Here is a 17783-nt window from a genome sequence, read left to right on the forward strand (position 1 = left end):
AGGACTTGCTTTATGAATCTGGGTGCTCCTGTGTTGGGTGCATATATATTTAGGATAGTTAGCTCTTCTTGTTGAATTGATCCCTTTACCATTATGTAATGGCCTTCTTTGTCTCTTTTGATCTTTGTTGGTTTAAAGTCTATTTTATCAGAGACTAGGATTGCAACCCCTGCCTTTTTTTGTTTTCCAGTTGCTTGATAGATCTTCCTCCATCCCTTTATTTTGAGTCTATGTGTGTCTCTGCACGTGAGATGGGTTTCCTGAATACAGCACACTGATGGGTCCTGACTCCTTATCCAGTTTGCCAGTCTGTGTCTTTTGATTGGAGCATTTAGCCCATTTACATTTAACGTTAATATTGTTATGTGTGAATCTGATCCTGTCATTATGATGTTAGTTGGTTATTTTGCTCGTTAGTTGCTATCGTTTCTTCCTAGCCTCGATGGTCTTTACAATTTGGCATGTTTTTGCAGTGGCTGGTACTGGTTGTTCCTTTCCATGTTTAGTGCTTCCTTCAGGAGCTCTTTTAGGGCAGGCCTGGTGGTGACAAAATCACTCAGCGTTTGCTTGTCTGTAAAGTATTTTATTTCTCCTTCACTTATGAAGCTTAGTTTGGCGGGATAGCAAATTCTGGGTTGAAAATTCTTTTCTTTAAGAATGTTGAATATCGGCCCCCACTCTCTTCTGGCTTGTAGAGTTTCTGCTGAGGGATCAGCTGTTAGTCTGATGGGCTTCCCTTTGTGGGTAACCCGACCTTTCTCTCTGGCTGCCCTTAACATTTTTTCCTTCATTTCAACTTTGGTGAATCTGACAATTATGTGTCTTGGAGTTGCCCTTCTCGAGGAGTATCTTTGTGGCGTTCTCTGTATTTCCTGAATCTGAATGCTGGCCTGCCTTGCTAGATTGGGGAAGTTCTCCTGGATAATATCTTGCAGAGTGTTTTCCAACTTGGTTCCATTCTCCCCATCATTTTCAGGTACACCAATCAGACGTAGGTTTGGTCTTTTCACATAGTCCCAAATTTCTCGGAGGCTTTGTTCATTTCTTTTTATTCTTTTTTCTCTAAACTTCCCTTCTCTCTTCATTTCATTCATTTCATCTTCCATCAGTGATACCCTTTCTTCCAGTTGATCGCATCTGCTACTGAGGCTTCTGCAATCTTCGCGTAGTTCTCGAAACTTGGCTTTCAGCTCCATCAGCTCCTTTAAGCCCTTCTCTCCATTGGTTATTCTAGTTATCCATTCTTCTAATATTTTTTCAAAGTTTTTAACTTCTTTGCTATTGTTTTGAATTTCCTCTCGTAGCTCAGAGTAGTTTGATCGTCTGAAGCCTTCTTCTCTCAACTCATCAAAGTCATCCTCCATCCAGCTTTGTTCCGTTGCTGGTGAGGAACTGCGTTCCTTTGAAGGAGGAGAGGTGCTCTGTTTTTTAGAGTTTCCAGTTTTTTTGTTCTGTTTTTTCCCCATCTTTGTGGTTTTATCTACTTTTGGTCTTTGATGATGGTGATGTACAGATGGGTTTTTGGTGTGGATGTCCTTTCTGTTTGTTAGTTTTCCTTCTACCAGACAGGACCCTCAGCTGCAGGTCTGTTGGAGTTTACTAGAGGTCCACTCCAGACCCTGTTTGGCTGGGTGTCAGCAGCGGTGGCTGCAGAACAGCGGATTTTCATGAGACCACAAATTCAGCTGTCTGATAGTTCGTCTGAAAGTTTTGTCTCAGAGGAGTACCCGGTTGAATGAGGTGTCAGTCTGTCCCTACTGGGGGGGTGCCTCCCAGTTAGGCTGCTCAGGGGTGAGGGACCCACTTTAGGAGGCAGTCTGTCCGTTCTCAGATCTCCAGCTGCGTGCTGGGAGAACCACTACTCTCTTCAAAGCTGTCAGTCAGACAGGGACCTTTAAGTCTGTGGAGGTTCTTGCTGAGTTTTTGTTTGTCTGTGCCCTGCCCCCAGAGGTGGAGCCTATAGAGGCAGGCAGGCCTCCGTGAGCTGTGGTGGGCTCCACCCAGTTCGAGCTTCCTGGCTGCTTTGTTTACCTAAGCAAGCCTAGGCAATGGCGGGCGCCCCTCCCCCAGCCTCGCTGCCGCCTTGCAGCTTGATCTCAGACTGCTGTGCTAGCAATCAGCGAGACTCCGTGGGCACAGGACCCTCCGAGCCAGGTGCGGGACACAATCTCCTAGTGTGCCGTTTTCCAGGCCCGTTGGAAAAGCGCAGTATTGGGGTGGGACTGACCCGATATTCCAGGTGCCATCTGTTTCCCCTTTCTTTGACTGGGAAAGGGAACTCCCTGACCCCTTGCGCTTCCCGAGTGAGGTAATGCCTTGCCCTGCTTCGGCTCGCGCACAGTGCGCTTCACCGACTGTCCTGCACCCACTGTTAGGCACTCCCTAGTGAGATGAAACCGGTACCTCAAGCAGAAATGCAGAAATCATCCGTCTTCTGTGTCGCTGGGGCTGGGAGCTGGAGACCGGAGCTGTTCCTATTCGGCCATCTTGGCTCCACCCTCGAGGGCAAGCATTTTTATCAATAGTATAAAGTTATGGAAGTGATGGAACAACACTGTGATCAGAGGATTCCAGGTGAGTTAGTGGCACTGGAGTTGATGATGTGAGACAGAGAAAAGGTCAGTAGCTCTCAGTATTCATTATGCAAAACAAACACTTATGGTAACTTTTAGAAATAAAGATATCCAAGACATCCTGATTCAACCTGTTTGGGAATCTTCATTTTCATTGAAGCAGTTTGCCTTCTCCTCTTCCATGGTTATGATGCAAGTATCCGTAGACTACTTTTAAAATTTTAGAAAAACTATTGTGAGGAGCAAGGATACATGGAAGAGCTTTAAGCTTGGATAGCACAGTCATATTTCTGTGTTAGATTATACACTCTGCCAGCAGTATAAAAGATAAAAGAGTGCAAGAGTCAAGAAACTATGTTTTTAAGGAACAGGCTAAAATGCTGCAACAGAGACCATAATATACAGTGGCTTAAATAACATTTTTCTTTTTCTTTTTGATACCTTCAAGAGTTGAACAGCCCAGGGCTACCATGGAGACTGTACCATACCGGATATGTGGCTTCTAAGGTTCCTCTAGAAACACATAAGGAAAAAAGAGGATGGTGGGAACAGGAGAAATTTTAGCACACATATTTTTAAGGAGATGCCATGAGATTTATATCTCTTTGACCTGACTATAGTCAGATGGGCATACCTCGGGTCCAGGATTAGCCACACTGATAGCCAACTGTGCCCTTGGGAAGACAGATCCTAGTTGGCTTAAACCAGTCAACATACCTCATGTTTTGGCCATAGTGCTTATTTAGGTATGGACACTTAATCCAATAAAATCATTAAAATATGAAGAGAAGTTTGCTGGGACTTCCGAGAGAAGTTTTTCTTCTTCTGTAAAGACTGGATTAAGGATACTTTCTCTTCTTCTGAGTGGTGTGGACTGGAGCACAGCAGCCATTGTGCTACTTGAGGCAGAATTTTTGGGGGTGCTCACCATAAAGAAACTCAGGATGAAGCAAAATCTGTGGGTGGAGAGGCAGAGAGGAAGAAGCTGTCTGTAAAACTGTTTAAGCAGCTATGCCAAGGGTAACTAACATTATACTCACTCTATACTTTGTTTTCTAGACCGATGAAATCCCTTATGATTTTTGCCAGTTTGGGTTAGATTTTTGTTTATTTTTATTTGCAAGCATCTGGGCAACACAATTTCCATTAATGTGTGTGTTAAACATGGTGGCAGTGGGGGTTCCCTATTATAGAGCTGGTGATATGCCAAGTAATATAATTGATTGATTGATTGATTGAGACAGGGTCTCGTTGTGTTACATAGGCTAGAGTGCGGGGGCGTGATCACAGCTTACTGCAGCCTTGACCTCCTGGGCTCAAGCAATCCTCTCACCTCAGTCTTCTAAGTAGCTGGGACCACAGGTGCATGCTACCACGCCTGGCTAATTGTTCTATTTTTTGTAGAGATGGGATTTTGTTTGCCATGCTGCCCAGGTTGGTCTCAAACTCTTGGGCTCAAGCAATCCTCTTGCCTAGGCCTCCCAAAGTGCTGGCATTACAGGTATGAGCTACTGTGCCCAGCCTACAGTTTATTTTAAATACGTTATTTAGTTCTGGGCACACAAAAGCCCTGGTGATTGAGATGGGACAGTTTTGAGTGTCAGTCATGATTCTGTACTCAAAATCACTCTGCTTCCCACCCACGATTTCTACATCTGGTTTATTTGACCGGATTTTCCCCTCTTGTGTATTTCAGGGTTCCTAGATCTTTCTGTATAATGTGTCGATCAATCTATCTTCTCCTACTACATTCTTACTAGTATATTAGCTACTTATTGGGTTTCAGAAAATAATTAAAACAGAAAATGTAGAGAGCTCAGATGGTTTTCCTTCCATTTTTCTACTCCATTTGCTGTATTTTGTCTCCACGGTGAAATAGAATAGGCACTTCTTTCCTAATTATATATAAAACACTCTGACCACAAACAGACTATACTCTGTGTTACAATGGTAAATTCCCAGGTGAAAAAATCCAGTTGGTTCTGTTTGAGTCATATGTTCACCTTCAGGTCAACAAACTAATCAGAGGTGTGGGTTCACATTACACATATATGGCTGGCAAGTGCCTCTCCCATGGATGGGGATGTTGAGGGAGCTGTTCTGAAAGAAAATGGGGTTATTATGAGGTGGGCTGATGCCAAAGGAAGTATCTATTGCAGCTTGATAAATAATTTTGGTCTGAGCTACATTTATCATTGAAGGTTTCTTTTCACCTCACATCTAATTTCATTACCAGCAAGGTCTTTAGTACGTATAGATCAGTTGAAGCAAATCGATCCTTGAAAAGCAAGAGGTAATGCTTAATTTCATGTGCCAGATAGTTCAGAATATCTCCTTCAGCCTGGATTGCAGGAGCTGTGCCATGTGGGTATGATTTCATTTAGAGAAATAATGTGAGTTGTTGGTTATTGAGATAGTCTTTCTGGTGAGTTCGCAAAAAAGCTATAGAATAATTTGAGGTCTCTTTTAAAACTTAAGGGATGAGACTACAGTTAATTTTTTCATCCCTGATATAGCTGGATATGCTGCTGCTGCTGCTGCTGTGTGTGTGCGCGCGCGCGCGCGTGTGTGTGTGTGTGTGTGTGTGTGTACGTTTAGGCCTTTTGTCTCCTAAGCTAATTAACCTGTAGCAGAATGTTACTTGTTGACTCTGAATTCATGACTTCAAGTTTGAGAAGGTATTCTGTTTAGCATACCTTGGCTTGAATTAATGAACACAGAAAATATCCTTTCATATTAGATATGCTTGTGATTGGTTATAAAAGTTAAAACTTAAGTATGTGGTTTTGTATGAACATTAATCAACCATTACTGGAAAAACTGTAATCAATCTGTCGAAGGATCAGTGATACCATTTATATATATGAGGGACAGTATTAACTCTTCTATCTGTGAATATTATGTTGACCTTATTTGTCTGAATTTGTCGGTTACCAAATGTTACTTATTTTTATTGAATCCAGAACAATAAAAACTCATAATAGCTAAATACTTAATACTCTTCTGAATTTTTTCATTTTAATGAATAATATCAATATATACTTTTATAGGTCAGTGCTTGTATTTTGTGAAGTAAAAAACACAAATCAATAAATTATAGCAGTACATTGTTGAGGAAAAATATTTGTAAAAATATAAATACAATAGCCACAAATGCTATTTCAAATGGTTTACTGAACCAGATTTTTATGTCCTCAGCAATGTGTTCTTCTTATATATATTTAAAATGATCTCATTCATTTTGAGCTAAGACGGTGCCTTATTAGGTTTCTTATAAAATATTATATGTACCCTCAGGGAGAAAGGGAAGGAGGCTAACACTTTGCTGAAGGCCTTTTGTGCCAGGTACTGTGATAGTCACTTGGAAAGAAGATGAAGGTGGTTCTTATCCTATTGGAGCTCATAGTCTTGGGAGAGAAATAGTACCAATTAATTACACATAAGCAAATGTTCAGGAAAGCACAGTAAAACACTTGAATAAACCATACTTTTTCTTGAGTTTTTTTTTCTTCTACTCCATCGACTGCTTCTTCCCAGGCTCTTTTGAAGCCTTCCTCTTCTGTTCCAATTCATATTGGCATGACTCCAGCTTTGTGTTGGCTGGTGGTTCTCAACCAGAGATGGTTATACCCAAGGGGGGGACATTTAGCAATGTCTAGAGACATTTTGATTGTTATAGCTGGTGTGCGTGCATACACATGCTAGTGGCATCTAACGGATAGAGTTCAGGAATGCTGCTAAGCATCTTGCTGGGTTCAAGACAGCTCCTTGACAAAAAAAGAATTATCTAGCCCCAAGTATAAATAGTGCTAAAATTGAGAGACCTTCAAAACTTCATTAACTAAACTTTCTCCTTAGGTGTTCTTATAAAAATCTTCAGTATTTGATACCATCATTTGTTTCAAGTGCCTCAGTTTATATTTTCAACCTGCATCTTTTTCCTGGGCTCTAAACTTACATATTCAAATCTTATTTCTATATCTTTAACTGGATGTCTAATAGTCTTCTTATTTCCAAAGCTGAGTTCTGTTTTTTTTTCCTTGCAAACCTGATGCTTGTGTATTCTCCTTTTATCTTGATGGTACTCATAATTTATGCAGTTTCTCAGGCTAATATCTGAGGATTATCCTTGATTCCCCTCTCTCTATCATCTGCCAAGTCTTACTCAAGGCATTGCTCTCCAGATTATCTTCTACCTTCAGTATGTATATCTAACTTATCCACTTCTCACTTTCACCCTAGTCCTAACTCTCATTTGCAATACAGAAACACTGATTCTCAAAATAACCATTAGAGTGAAATTTTAAGAAACAAATAAAACCAAGTTACTCCTGACATTGTAATCAAGTTGCTATCATCATTGCAATCAAATTCTTCTACAAGGCCCCATGTGAACCAACCTCATCTCCTGTTTTTCTCCCCTCTGTTTACATCCTGAGATTCTTGCGTTTTCCTTTTTTCTTAGATTTTTATTAATTTGACTATAATGTTCTTAGACATGATTTTCTTTGCATTCATTTGGCTTGGGGTTCAATGAGCTTCTTAAATTTGTTAATTTGTGGTGTTCACCAAATTTAAGAAATTTACAGTAATTTTTTCATGGAATATTTTACCAGCCCTGTTTTCTCTCTTCTTGTCTCTGGGACTCCAATCTTACCTATGTTACACTTTTTGCTATTATCCCACAGGTCCCTAAGGCTTGTTCCTTTCATCCATCTATCCATCCATCTATTTATTTTTAATCTTTTCCTCTGTTTTCTTCAGATCACATATTTTCTATGGATCTATCTTCAAGTTTACTACTCTCCTCTGTCAACTCTACTCAGCTTTCAAGCTCATACAGTAAATTTTTTATTTCATATATTATATTTTTCAGTTGCAGAATTTCCATGTTGTTCTTTTTCCTGTGGAGAATCTCTGTCCTATAATTTATTCTGAGTTTATATTCTTTTACCTCATTGGAGATAGTTGTAATAGCTACTTTGAAGCCTTTCTCTGTTAATTCTTATATCTGGGGCTGGCCTTAATTTATTGGCTTATCTCTTGAATAGGGTCATGTTATGCTGACTCTTCATATGTTCAGTAATTTTAGATTGCCCCTTGGACACGGTGAGTGTTATATTATTCCATCTCTGGATTCTATTATATTCCTTTGAAGAGTTTTGATATGTTTGTCTTAGGAGTAATTTAACTGGTTTGGACTCAAACTGTCACTGTGTCTCTTGGGCAACAACTATAATTTTCATTTAGTTTCGGCATCCTTAGCTTGCCAAGAGCTAGGTTGCTTATAGGCTGCTCTAGTTATGTGAGGTGCGGTTCAGGGGTCAGCCAGAGGTTGGGCAGAGTTTACACAGAAATTGGGGTTCTTGCTCTTGGGCCCTCTCTTCCCTGGAATTTCCCTTCACTTTCTAGAAACTCTGATTTCCCCAACCTCTGTCTTCTAGTTCTTCAGTCCAGAAAAACTATGAGTTTTCTATTTGAGTCACTTTGTACGTGGAATATCCTCAGGCTAAAAGCCACAGAGATAGAAAACTAATCCCCTGCTTTTTTCCTTCCTTCAAATATTGACTCCTCTTCAGAACCTTTCCTCTTTTGTCCACTCTCTAGGGCTTTCAAGTCTGTTATATTTTCCCAGAGTTAATGGTTTCTATCTGTAAGATAGTTAGCCATACTGCAAGTTAGACCCTTTTTGTTTCTTGGACATGTAAGGTTTATTTTGACTTCAGGGCAGGGAACTTGAGTAGCCATTAAAGAGGTGTTATCAGACCTTCATTTAAGTATAAAGTCTCTTTGAATTTGTGGAATAAATCACAGAAGAAAGTAGAATCGTTTGGCACGCTATGACCCTGGGAAATATTGTTGCTGTTGTATTGGCTAGATTTCTTTATATTGCAGGTAATTGGAGAACCTATAATGGATCCAGACTTTACTCTGAGCTTGAAAATGACTATGGCATTTGCAAACCTTGCATCTTTGTACCATCAAATTCATTTTCAGCAGAAGAGAGAAAGCTTTGCTTTCCTGGGACCTTTGCTTTCCTGGATTTTCAAAGAATATTCCAGCAGAGGCACAGATGCTGGCTAGCTCTCAGCAGATTTTTCTAGATTAATGGTCTTAAGTATTTTTTATTCTACATAGATGAAAGATCACATGTGTCTCAGTCAAAACCCTTCTTCCACTATAACATTTCCAAAACTCTCTCAGTTCTTGGACCTATGCAAAGAAGATAGTCTCCGAAAAGGTAGGAGGAGCAAGTTTACCAATTATCATTTTTCTATTGTGAATTTCAAGGCCCTGTTTTCATCTGGTGAGTATTTGGTATTTCATAGCATGTAACATCCACTCTGGTAAGTATAAGTACGTCTTGATCCCAATGTATTGATACCAAAGACTCTTTTCTATGTCTACCATCAATAAAGCTAACATGTGCTATAATTATAAAAATCCTGTAAGTTAACTAGAGGAGAGGTAAATGTTGAAATAAACTGAGAATGTGTGTTATCAACCAGCAATCCTACTTTAAAAATATTTTTTATTATTAAATAAAGCACAGATACAGGAAGCCACACAAATGTATGGCTTAATAAATTATTATAAGTTGAACACCCTTGTAACTACCACCCAGTTGAAAACTTGAACTTTTTTTTTTTTTTTTTTTTTTTCTGAGACGGAGTCTCGCTCTGTCGCCCAGGCTGGAGTGCAGTGGTGCGATCTCGGCTCACTGCAAGCTCCGCCTCCCGGGTTTTGCGCCGTTCTCCTGCCTCAGCCTCCCGAGCAGCTGGGACCACAGGCGCCCGCCACCATGCCCGGCTAATTTTTCGTATTTTTAGTAGAGACGGGGTTTCACCGTGGTCTCCATCTCCTGACCTCGTGACCCGCCCACCTCGGCCTCCCAAAGTGCTGGGATTACAAGTGTGAGCCACCACGCCCAGCCGAAAACTTGAACTTTTGTCATTATCTTGAAAGCCCTTCCATGAGTCCCATCCTATTAGCAAAATATTTTCTTATCACTAAAGTCACCAGTATACTATTTTTATAATGATTTCTTTTTTTGTTGTTAAAAAGTAGTTTTTATCATTTCCATGTGTTGCCCATTTAAAGAACATTTGTTATATCTTCTATGTCTCTTCTTTTTTATTGTGATAAAAATATAGAACATGACATCTACTCTCTTAATAAATGTTTAAGTGTATGTTATAGTATTGCTAACTATAAGCACAGTGTTGTGCAACAGATATCTAGAACTTTATTATTTTGTATAACTTGTAACATACCAGGTCTCGCTCCATCTCTTTCTTTTCCTTATATATCTGTTGAGAATCTGGACAATTTGGCTTTCAGGATTTTCCGGTCTGTATATTGCTGATTGCATACTCATGGTGGTGTACAAAAATGTTCCTTAGTGCTTTGTGTTTCTTCCAATTTGGCAGCTGGATTTGGAGACAAGATCAGACTCAGGTTTGATTCCTTCGGCAGGACGCTAGTTGGTATTTGGCAGGGACTATAGGAGGCACTTAAGGTCTGGTTGTCTCTGTGATTTTAGCAGCTACTGTTGCTTAATGCCTATATCCATCAGTTCCTTGGAGATTAATGGTGACATTCAAATTTTATTATTTCTCTTATTATTTATTATGAAGAGAGGCTTCTGCCATCTGCTGTTTGCTTATTTACTGGTACAGTTCATATCCAAAAGGAAGGATACCTAGTTGCTTCTTTCTTTTTATTTACTATTTTCCAAATTAATAGAATCTTCCCTTATCATCCTCTAAAGCTGACAAACTTTAAAAAATCAATACAGTCCCATGGATTTAAGCATATTTGATTGGTTGCAATCCATTACAATTATTATTGAAACTCAAATTGTCTCATATTTGGCCACTGCAAGCATTTCGAGGGTGACTTCTTTCATGAACAAAATCATGTCTCCCCAATATTTATATTAAAAGCTCCCAATGTGATTGTATTTAGAGATGGGGCCTTTAAGCAGGTAATTAAGTTTACATGAGGCCACAAGTGTAGGACCCTAATCCAACATGACTGTTGTCCTCAGAAGAAGAGGAAGGGACACCAGGAATCTGCATGCACAGAGAAACGGCCATGTGAGGGCACAGAGGGAAGACAATCATATGCAAGCCAACGAGAGACCAACCCAGTGGGTGCCCTGAATTTAAACTTCCAGCCTCCAGAACTATGAGAAAATAAATTTCTATTGTTGAAGCTCCAGTCCATAGTATTTTGTCATGATAGCCCAAGCAGACTAACACAGCTCCTGTGTTCTTTTGATATGGCCTGGTAGTTATTTGATAGCTTCTTTGCTATCTGCTAAGTAAGATGTTTTAGTCAGACTGTCATGTGACAGATTTTCTGCCCCAGAAGAATGAGTCATTTATTCAAGAAGTGCTGATTTCTTCTTGAGGAAATGATGCTTCAAGACCATAATCCAGGCATGAGGAATGCCCTTTGCTATCTGGTTAGTCGTTGTTGTGGGGTCTTTTCAGGGAAGGTAGGAATTATATACTTTTTAAAGGTAAAATTCTTTATGAGTTCATATTAGTACTTGTAATTCAAATTCACGATTACAGAGTCTTACTTAACTTCTTCTTTATCATGTCTGTATTTCCGTTCTTCCACACTAACAATCCGGATTTTCAAGAATACACGATGGAATTAGAGGATAGAATTAGAACATTCCAAAATTGCTTATTTGTTTATCCTATATTAGACTCACAACAATTTCAGATGACATAAAGTACAGTTTTTAGTATTTATCCTGTTTTTTTTCTTCAGGGGCTTACATGATCAACATCTCACTTTGGTATTTGTTGTCACTGTCTTTCAAATTCCTTCATTCTTTTTGATTTTCCAAAATTTTTATTTTTCATTTTCTGTTTCTCTTAAGGCATTATGTTTGTGTGATTGGCTCTTGTGTTCCTTCTAGTAAGGCTTCATTTAGAATTATTTGCTTTTATCTTTAATTTTTATCCTGAGTACTATCACCTCATATCTGAGTTTTAAAATTCTGACATATGTTTTTCTTTCATGTTTTGTGTCATTGTCTTTCAGCTTGTTTTGAAATAGTATGGCTAAGTTTTTGATCTTTTTTGGAGGGGGCATATCATTCCGGCATATTTTTTCTTGTCTGTGGGATATTATTCTGTTTTTTATTCTCTTCTTTATTATAGTAACTCTGAGTATTGACCTCAATATTTTTGTCATTTCATATGAAGTTAGTGTTTCTTTTTCTGAACATTTTTATTGAGACAGGCTTCAGCATAGCTTCTCTAACATTGCAGAGCTTCCTCTTCTGTTGATTTTGTGTAGTGTTTAAAAATATGGCAGCTTGTTCTATGTTATTTTCTGGATTTATTTTCCTTTGCACTTTGGGCTAAACTTTCTCTATGTGTCTTGAATCCCTGTTCTGTTGAATTTTGATTTCACTTACAGAATTTCTCTTCTGTGTGTGGTGGTTCTATCCTGGAAAGGAGCCCTGCTGGACCTATTTGATTGTTTACTGGGGTGGGGACTGCTCTTGTTCCTTCTTTTCTATCATGGGTCAATAGAACACATTTAATGATTGAGGGGGCAAAATTCTCCCAGTTTTAGCTGCTGTAGGAGCCCCACTTCTTTATAGGGGATATGTTCCAAGACCCACTGTAGATCCCCGAAGCATCAGATAGAACCAAACCGATTGCTATCAGTCAGAACATGTTTCTGTTCATGTCTTCCACCCACAAATTGAATGCCTTTTCCATCTTAACTAAGGACTTACGCGCTTTGGCCGTAACTTTTCAGTTTGAGTTGCGATGGCAAAGCTAGCACAAATTATTTTTCCCTTCTTCACAATTTCATGGATAGAAGATTCATTCTTACATAGATCTTAGTAGACTCAGCATATCGTTATTTTTTCTTTTCTTATTAACTGAAGAACTTTCACCTTTTCATTTAAGCGAAGCACTTTGGGCAAATCCAGATTGCTAGTATTATGATTCTTGTGCTTTGGAGCCATTTTGAAGTAAAATAAAGGTTACTTGAACACAAACACTGCCGTAGCGGGACAGTGTCCTCTTGACCACCAAGAGGGCTAGAAAGTGGCTAACTGGTGGGACGCACGGGCAGCGGAGATCTCCTGGACAAAGGGGTGATCGACACCCCAGGTGGGATGACTCAGGAAGGCATGAGATTTCATCGTGCTACTCAGAACAGCAAGCAATTTAAACCTTATCAGTTTGTTTATTTGTTTGTTTGTTTGTTTTGAGACAGAGTCTTGCTCTGTCCCCCAGACTCGAGGGCAGTGGCACGATCTCGGCTCACAGCAGCCTTCACCTCCCAGCTGCAAGTGATTCTCCTGCCTCAGTCTCCTGAGTAGCTGGGATTATGGGTACACGCCACCATGCCCAGCTAATTTTTGTAGTTTTAGTAGAGATGGGGTTTTGCCATGTTGGCCAGGCTGGTCTCGAACTCTTGACCTCAAATGATCTGCTTGCCTTGGCCTCCCAAAGTGCTGAGATTACAGGCATGAGCCACCACACCCGGGCAAAATCTTACGAGATTTTTGGTTCTGGAATTTCCCATTTAATATTTTCAGACTGTGATTGACTGTGGGGAACTGGAAGCATAGAAAGTGGAACCATGGTTAAATGGGGAGCTACTGTATTCTCAAGTGGGTCACTGTGCTTTCCTGTGACTCCTGCTCACTATTTTGGGGTTCTCCTGATCTCAGATCCTTCAGACATCCCTCTGTTGGATCTTTCTTCTACCCTGTGCCTGCTCTGATACTGTGAAGATCTTGTGCCTATTGCAGGTTTCTCCCCATTCTGTTTGTATTTTAAAGTTTGTGGGGATATCATGTCATCTAATTTTGTTTTTGTTTTTTTGGGGGTTTGTTTTCTAGTTCTATCTGGTTTTATGTGGGGATTTGGAGATAGTGAAAACTATGTTGCTACTGCCACTGCCACCATATTTCCAGAATACCTCCTGATGTTCCTATTTAACATATTGAAAATATACAAGCATGTAGATATCTGTGAATGTCTTATGCTAGAGAACAGAAAGGAAGACATACTAACCACTACTGCTGCTTCTGGGTGAGAATTCAGAAACATCCCCACAATTCTGGTTGAAGTCTCCTTCATTGAGGCACATACTGTTTTATTTGTAGTTTTGTTTTTAGTACTCTGTTTCTTTTGGAGTTTGATTTTACTGTTCAGAAACATGACTGTCACTCCAGAGCCTGGGTTGTGTACTCTTGCTGTCTCATAGAATTCTGGGATCAGGCCACGTTCCTCGAAGCCAGGCATTGAAATCTTCAGATACCTCTAGTTACCATGCATAATAGTATCTGGCTTCACTCTAGCTTTGTTTTCTTATGATGCCTGTTCTATTTACAACAGGAGCCTGGGCTTTATATCACCCAAACATCTTATTATGCCCTTTGTGCTGATACTGTGAACAAAATGTTAAGAGATGGCTCTTTCCCTGAGGAGTTTGTTCATCTTGTCTGTCTTTTGGACTGATACAGTAACATAGGGAACACATTTCCTGTCAACTCTTTTCCCGTTTCACTGTGACCCCAACTCTAAATTATTAAAGCTTATCTTATAGGCAATACTGATGGAAATGTGCCAAGGAGAGATAAGTCAATCTTTGAGGGTTTGCTGCCTCCGTGCATGAGAACAGGAAGGGTAAGGGTGTCTGAGACAGAGAGAAGACAATGGAAAATGGTTCTGTGGCAAGAAAGAGCTTGGTGAACATGGAGAGCTGAAATAAGGCCAGAGTGTGATGGGAAGAGTACAATGGCCAGTGTTCCGGAGATGAGACTGGAGAGGGAGGGAGGAAAGGAGGGATCACAACTTGGAGGCCTTCACAGGCCATGTTTAGGAATTGGCCTAACAAAACAGTGTTATATATTTACATTCCAAAGAGATACTTGCCATGATCTGCTGTTATTGTTCTTTTTATTCCTCAGCAGTTTTTCCTACACTAAATATGTTTATATACTTCAATATTTATTCATTAGTTATTTTCCTCAATCTCTATTATTGCTTTTATCTGGATGCTAATTTCTCAATCCTTCAATTTAGGAATACAGCTGAGAAGATAGCTTTTTTCTTTTTTTCAAATAATTTTACTGTTTGAAGTAGAATTTGCTCTTATGTAACTTTAGGTAAGATAAGTGAAAAACAATTGCCAAAATGTTACCTACTGTGACACTTATGAATATTTCATGCTTCTTAGCCTTTGTAAAGTGTCAAAATACTGTCATTTTTTATTTGTCTGACTTAAACAAACTACAGCCAAAATTGTTAGAGATTTTGGTGTCCCATGTTGACAGGAAGCTCAGAGTGGTTTCATATATTTTCATCTGACCCAGAACCGACTTCTGGAAATGTGAGACTTGAGGCCAACTCTGGGTGAAAAAGTAGGAAGGGCTTGAAAGGTGGCTGTTAGGTGCATGCGTCTTATGTGTATGTCTGTGTGCATGCACCTGTTTTGCTGATCTAAAATTGGTTGATGAAGAACTAATGTGGAACCTGTGAAACTCACAGAGATTAAGGGCCACAATTCTTCTTATTATTCTAAAGTAAGGAAATAACCGTATTAGGCCATTACGTAAATAAAATTGTCCTGAGCTTTACATATAATCTAGTAGCCTTGGAATGCCCTGGGGCTCACGTCGACTCTCTCCGTCAGGATTTCCTCTTTGGGCGCTAACTCTTTGTGCTCCACATCTTCTCCTCTCTGTCCTCTAGCGTATCTGCTGTGCATAAAGGTGCTTGTCCCGGTACCCTACCAGGATGAGAGTTTAGTGATACCAGCAAAGGTTTTTTTGTAACCATAACTCTTACATTTCATATATTAATAACTTTGCATTTCATGCAATATACATCTTCACAGGATTCTTCTAAATATGATTGTCCAACTCAAAAGTGCTTTTAAAGGAGGGAATTGTCTCTCGCCAGCTATATAGTGATTGGAATCTTGGATGCTGAGCTTGGGCCCATGGGGGCCTTGATCTCCCAGCATGTCATTATTGCAGAGATAGCCGACTTCACAAGCAGCACGAGCCTGATGGCAGCTGAGAAATCAGGTCAAGTTTTTTGACCTTTATGTGATGTTCAAAATTCTGTTTCATTTCCCCATGAAAAGCAATTCTTTTAGTCCACATAATTATCTATAACATATTTATTTCAGACAATTTTGGCTGAATTGATAAAATAAGCAAAAAAAGCCACAAAAACAAAACCTTTTTCTTGATTGAGCTCTGTACTTACATAATAGTTAATTTGCTTTCTATTGAGTGGAGATACTTAATATTTGACCAAGAAGTTAATATAATATTTGAGCAAAGAGTTAATGGTTTAGAATATTTTGTTTACGATTGTGTTAATGAGCAATGGATCAACTTTCCTATGGCAAGTACTCTAGCAAATCCATTCCTCACATAGTCCTTTGTGTGCAGGACTGTTCATAACGCCTGATATATAATATGTAATACTTGTTAAATGAACAGGTAATCATTCTGAAAAATATTGTGTGTTCCAGGACCTGATCTTCAGGTTTGCATATCCAAAAACCCTACATGTTGCACCAGGAAGATGGAGGAGAGATACCAGATTGCGGCTCGCCAGGATATGCAGCAGTTTCTTCAGACGTCCAGCTCTACATTAAAGTTTCTAATATCTCGAAATGCGGCTGCTTTTCAAGGTAAGTGGATCTTGAGTTCTGCAACTAAGGACTGGCCGTGTTATGTAATTTGCCTAAGATAGTTACATTGGCAAACTTGGCTGGGTTTATTTCCTTGTATTTACATAACATTCTGGTATAAAATGAGGTTTTAACTTTTTCTAACCTTCAAAACTTGTTTCTGAGGTCATCGTGGGCATATATATTGAGTTGGAATGGGGAAACTGAGTTGGACTGTTATGTTAGTGAAATGATCGTTGGAAATATATACTGCTATAGGGTTCTTGCAGGTCTGCCAACATTCTGACCCATAGCTGTACTTTAATATGAACAGATATAATTATTAGATTTCATGGAAAAGTTCTATATCATAAAATCTCATTGCTTTTAACTGGGTAATTATGGATTTATCTATTAAAAATTTTTTTGGATGTCTCATAATTTCATTTTATTTTATATAAAATTTTACTTTAAGTTCTGAGATACATGTGCAAAACATGCAGGTTTGTTACATAGGTGTATACATGTGGCATGGTGGTTTGCTGCACCCATCAACCCGTCATCTAGGTTTTGAGCCCTTCATGCATTAGGAATTTGTCCTAATGCTCTCCCTCCCCTTGCCCCCAACCCCCAAAAAGGCCCCTGTTATTTGAATAAATACTCTTTAAATTTCCTCGCTATAATCTCATATGGTTTTCATAAGAACACCAGTGGAATATATCAAAGTGCAAGCAAGTCTGATAAATAGTAAAATAGGAAATGTTAATTGGATGTTTAAGGGTCAGTTAAGACCAGAACTCAACCTTAATTCAAGGAATATGTTCAGATATAAAATTAATGGGTTATAAAATTACAAGGCACACTGAAAAATACATGATCTTTTTCTTATTTTAGTCATCTCTTCTATAAAATTCCTTATTACTACAATAAAATAGCTTAATTTATTTTTCTTCTTATAAAGCATTAGCTATTCTGTATATGACTAGAATGAAAATATCTAGATTATACAGCTTTTCAAATTGTTACCTTTGTTCAATGCATAATATAACTTCTGTTAGTATTCCTTTTAAATAAGTATATTAATGTCAATCTATTTGAATAATTTGCTTTGTGTACATATATAAGTAAATCACAGAGCTCTTTAATTTTTAAAATGATAGTTATTAAATAAATGCAATAAATCAGAATAAAATTTAAGTTAAAGTGTAGTTCATGATGAATTAATGCTTTTTTGTAGAAAGTGTGAAATGTCAGATTTTAAGGTTTTATAAATTCAGCTACTTTTTTAGATGCCTTACAAAACAACTTTATTTCTATTGTAGGATTTATTCTACAATATGTGAATTATGTGAAATTGTTGGAGGAAAATTTACTGATATACATTTTAAACAAAGATTTGTGATTTAGCTGAGTTAGAAGCCCTTAACCATCTACAGAAAATTATATTTTCTTCTAATGAAAAGAATAGTAAGTACAAAATGAAATATACATTTTGGAGACCACGCAGTGAATATGTCAGTCTGAGCA

General features: G+C 38.7%; 1 protein-coding gene across 1 annotated transcript in view; it reads left to right on the top strand.

The window, feature by feature from the left end:
- The window catches only part of GPC5 (glypican 5), a 746563-nt gene that overhangs the window by 36622 nt on the left and 692158 nt on the right, over positions 1-17783 (top strand). The window contains exon 2 of the mRNA XM_032151100.2: positions 16116-16277. Coding sequence (XP_032006991.2) covers positions 16116-16277 — 162 coding nt within the window. The remainder of the gene's footprint in view (positions 1-16115; positions 16278-17783) is intronic.

The sequence above is a fragment of the Hylobates moloch genome, unplaced genomic scaffold, assembly GCF_009828535.3.
Source record: "Hylobates moloch isolate HMO894 unplaced genomic scaffold, HMol_V3 SCAFFOLD_4, whole genome shotgun sequence".
Taxonomy (NCBI): domain Eukaryota; kingdom Metazoa; phylum Chordata; class Mammalia; order Primates; family Hylobatidae; genus Hylobates; species Hylobates moloch.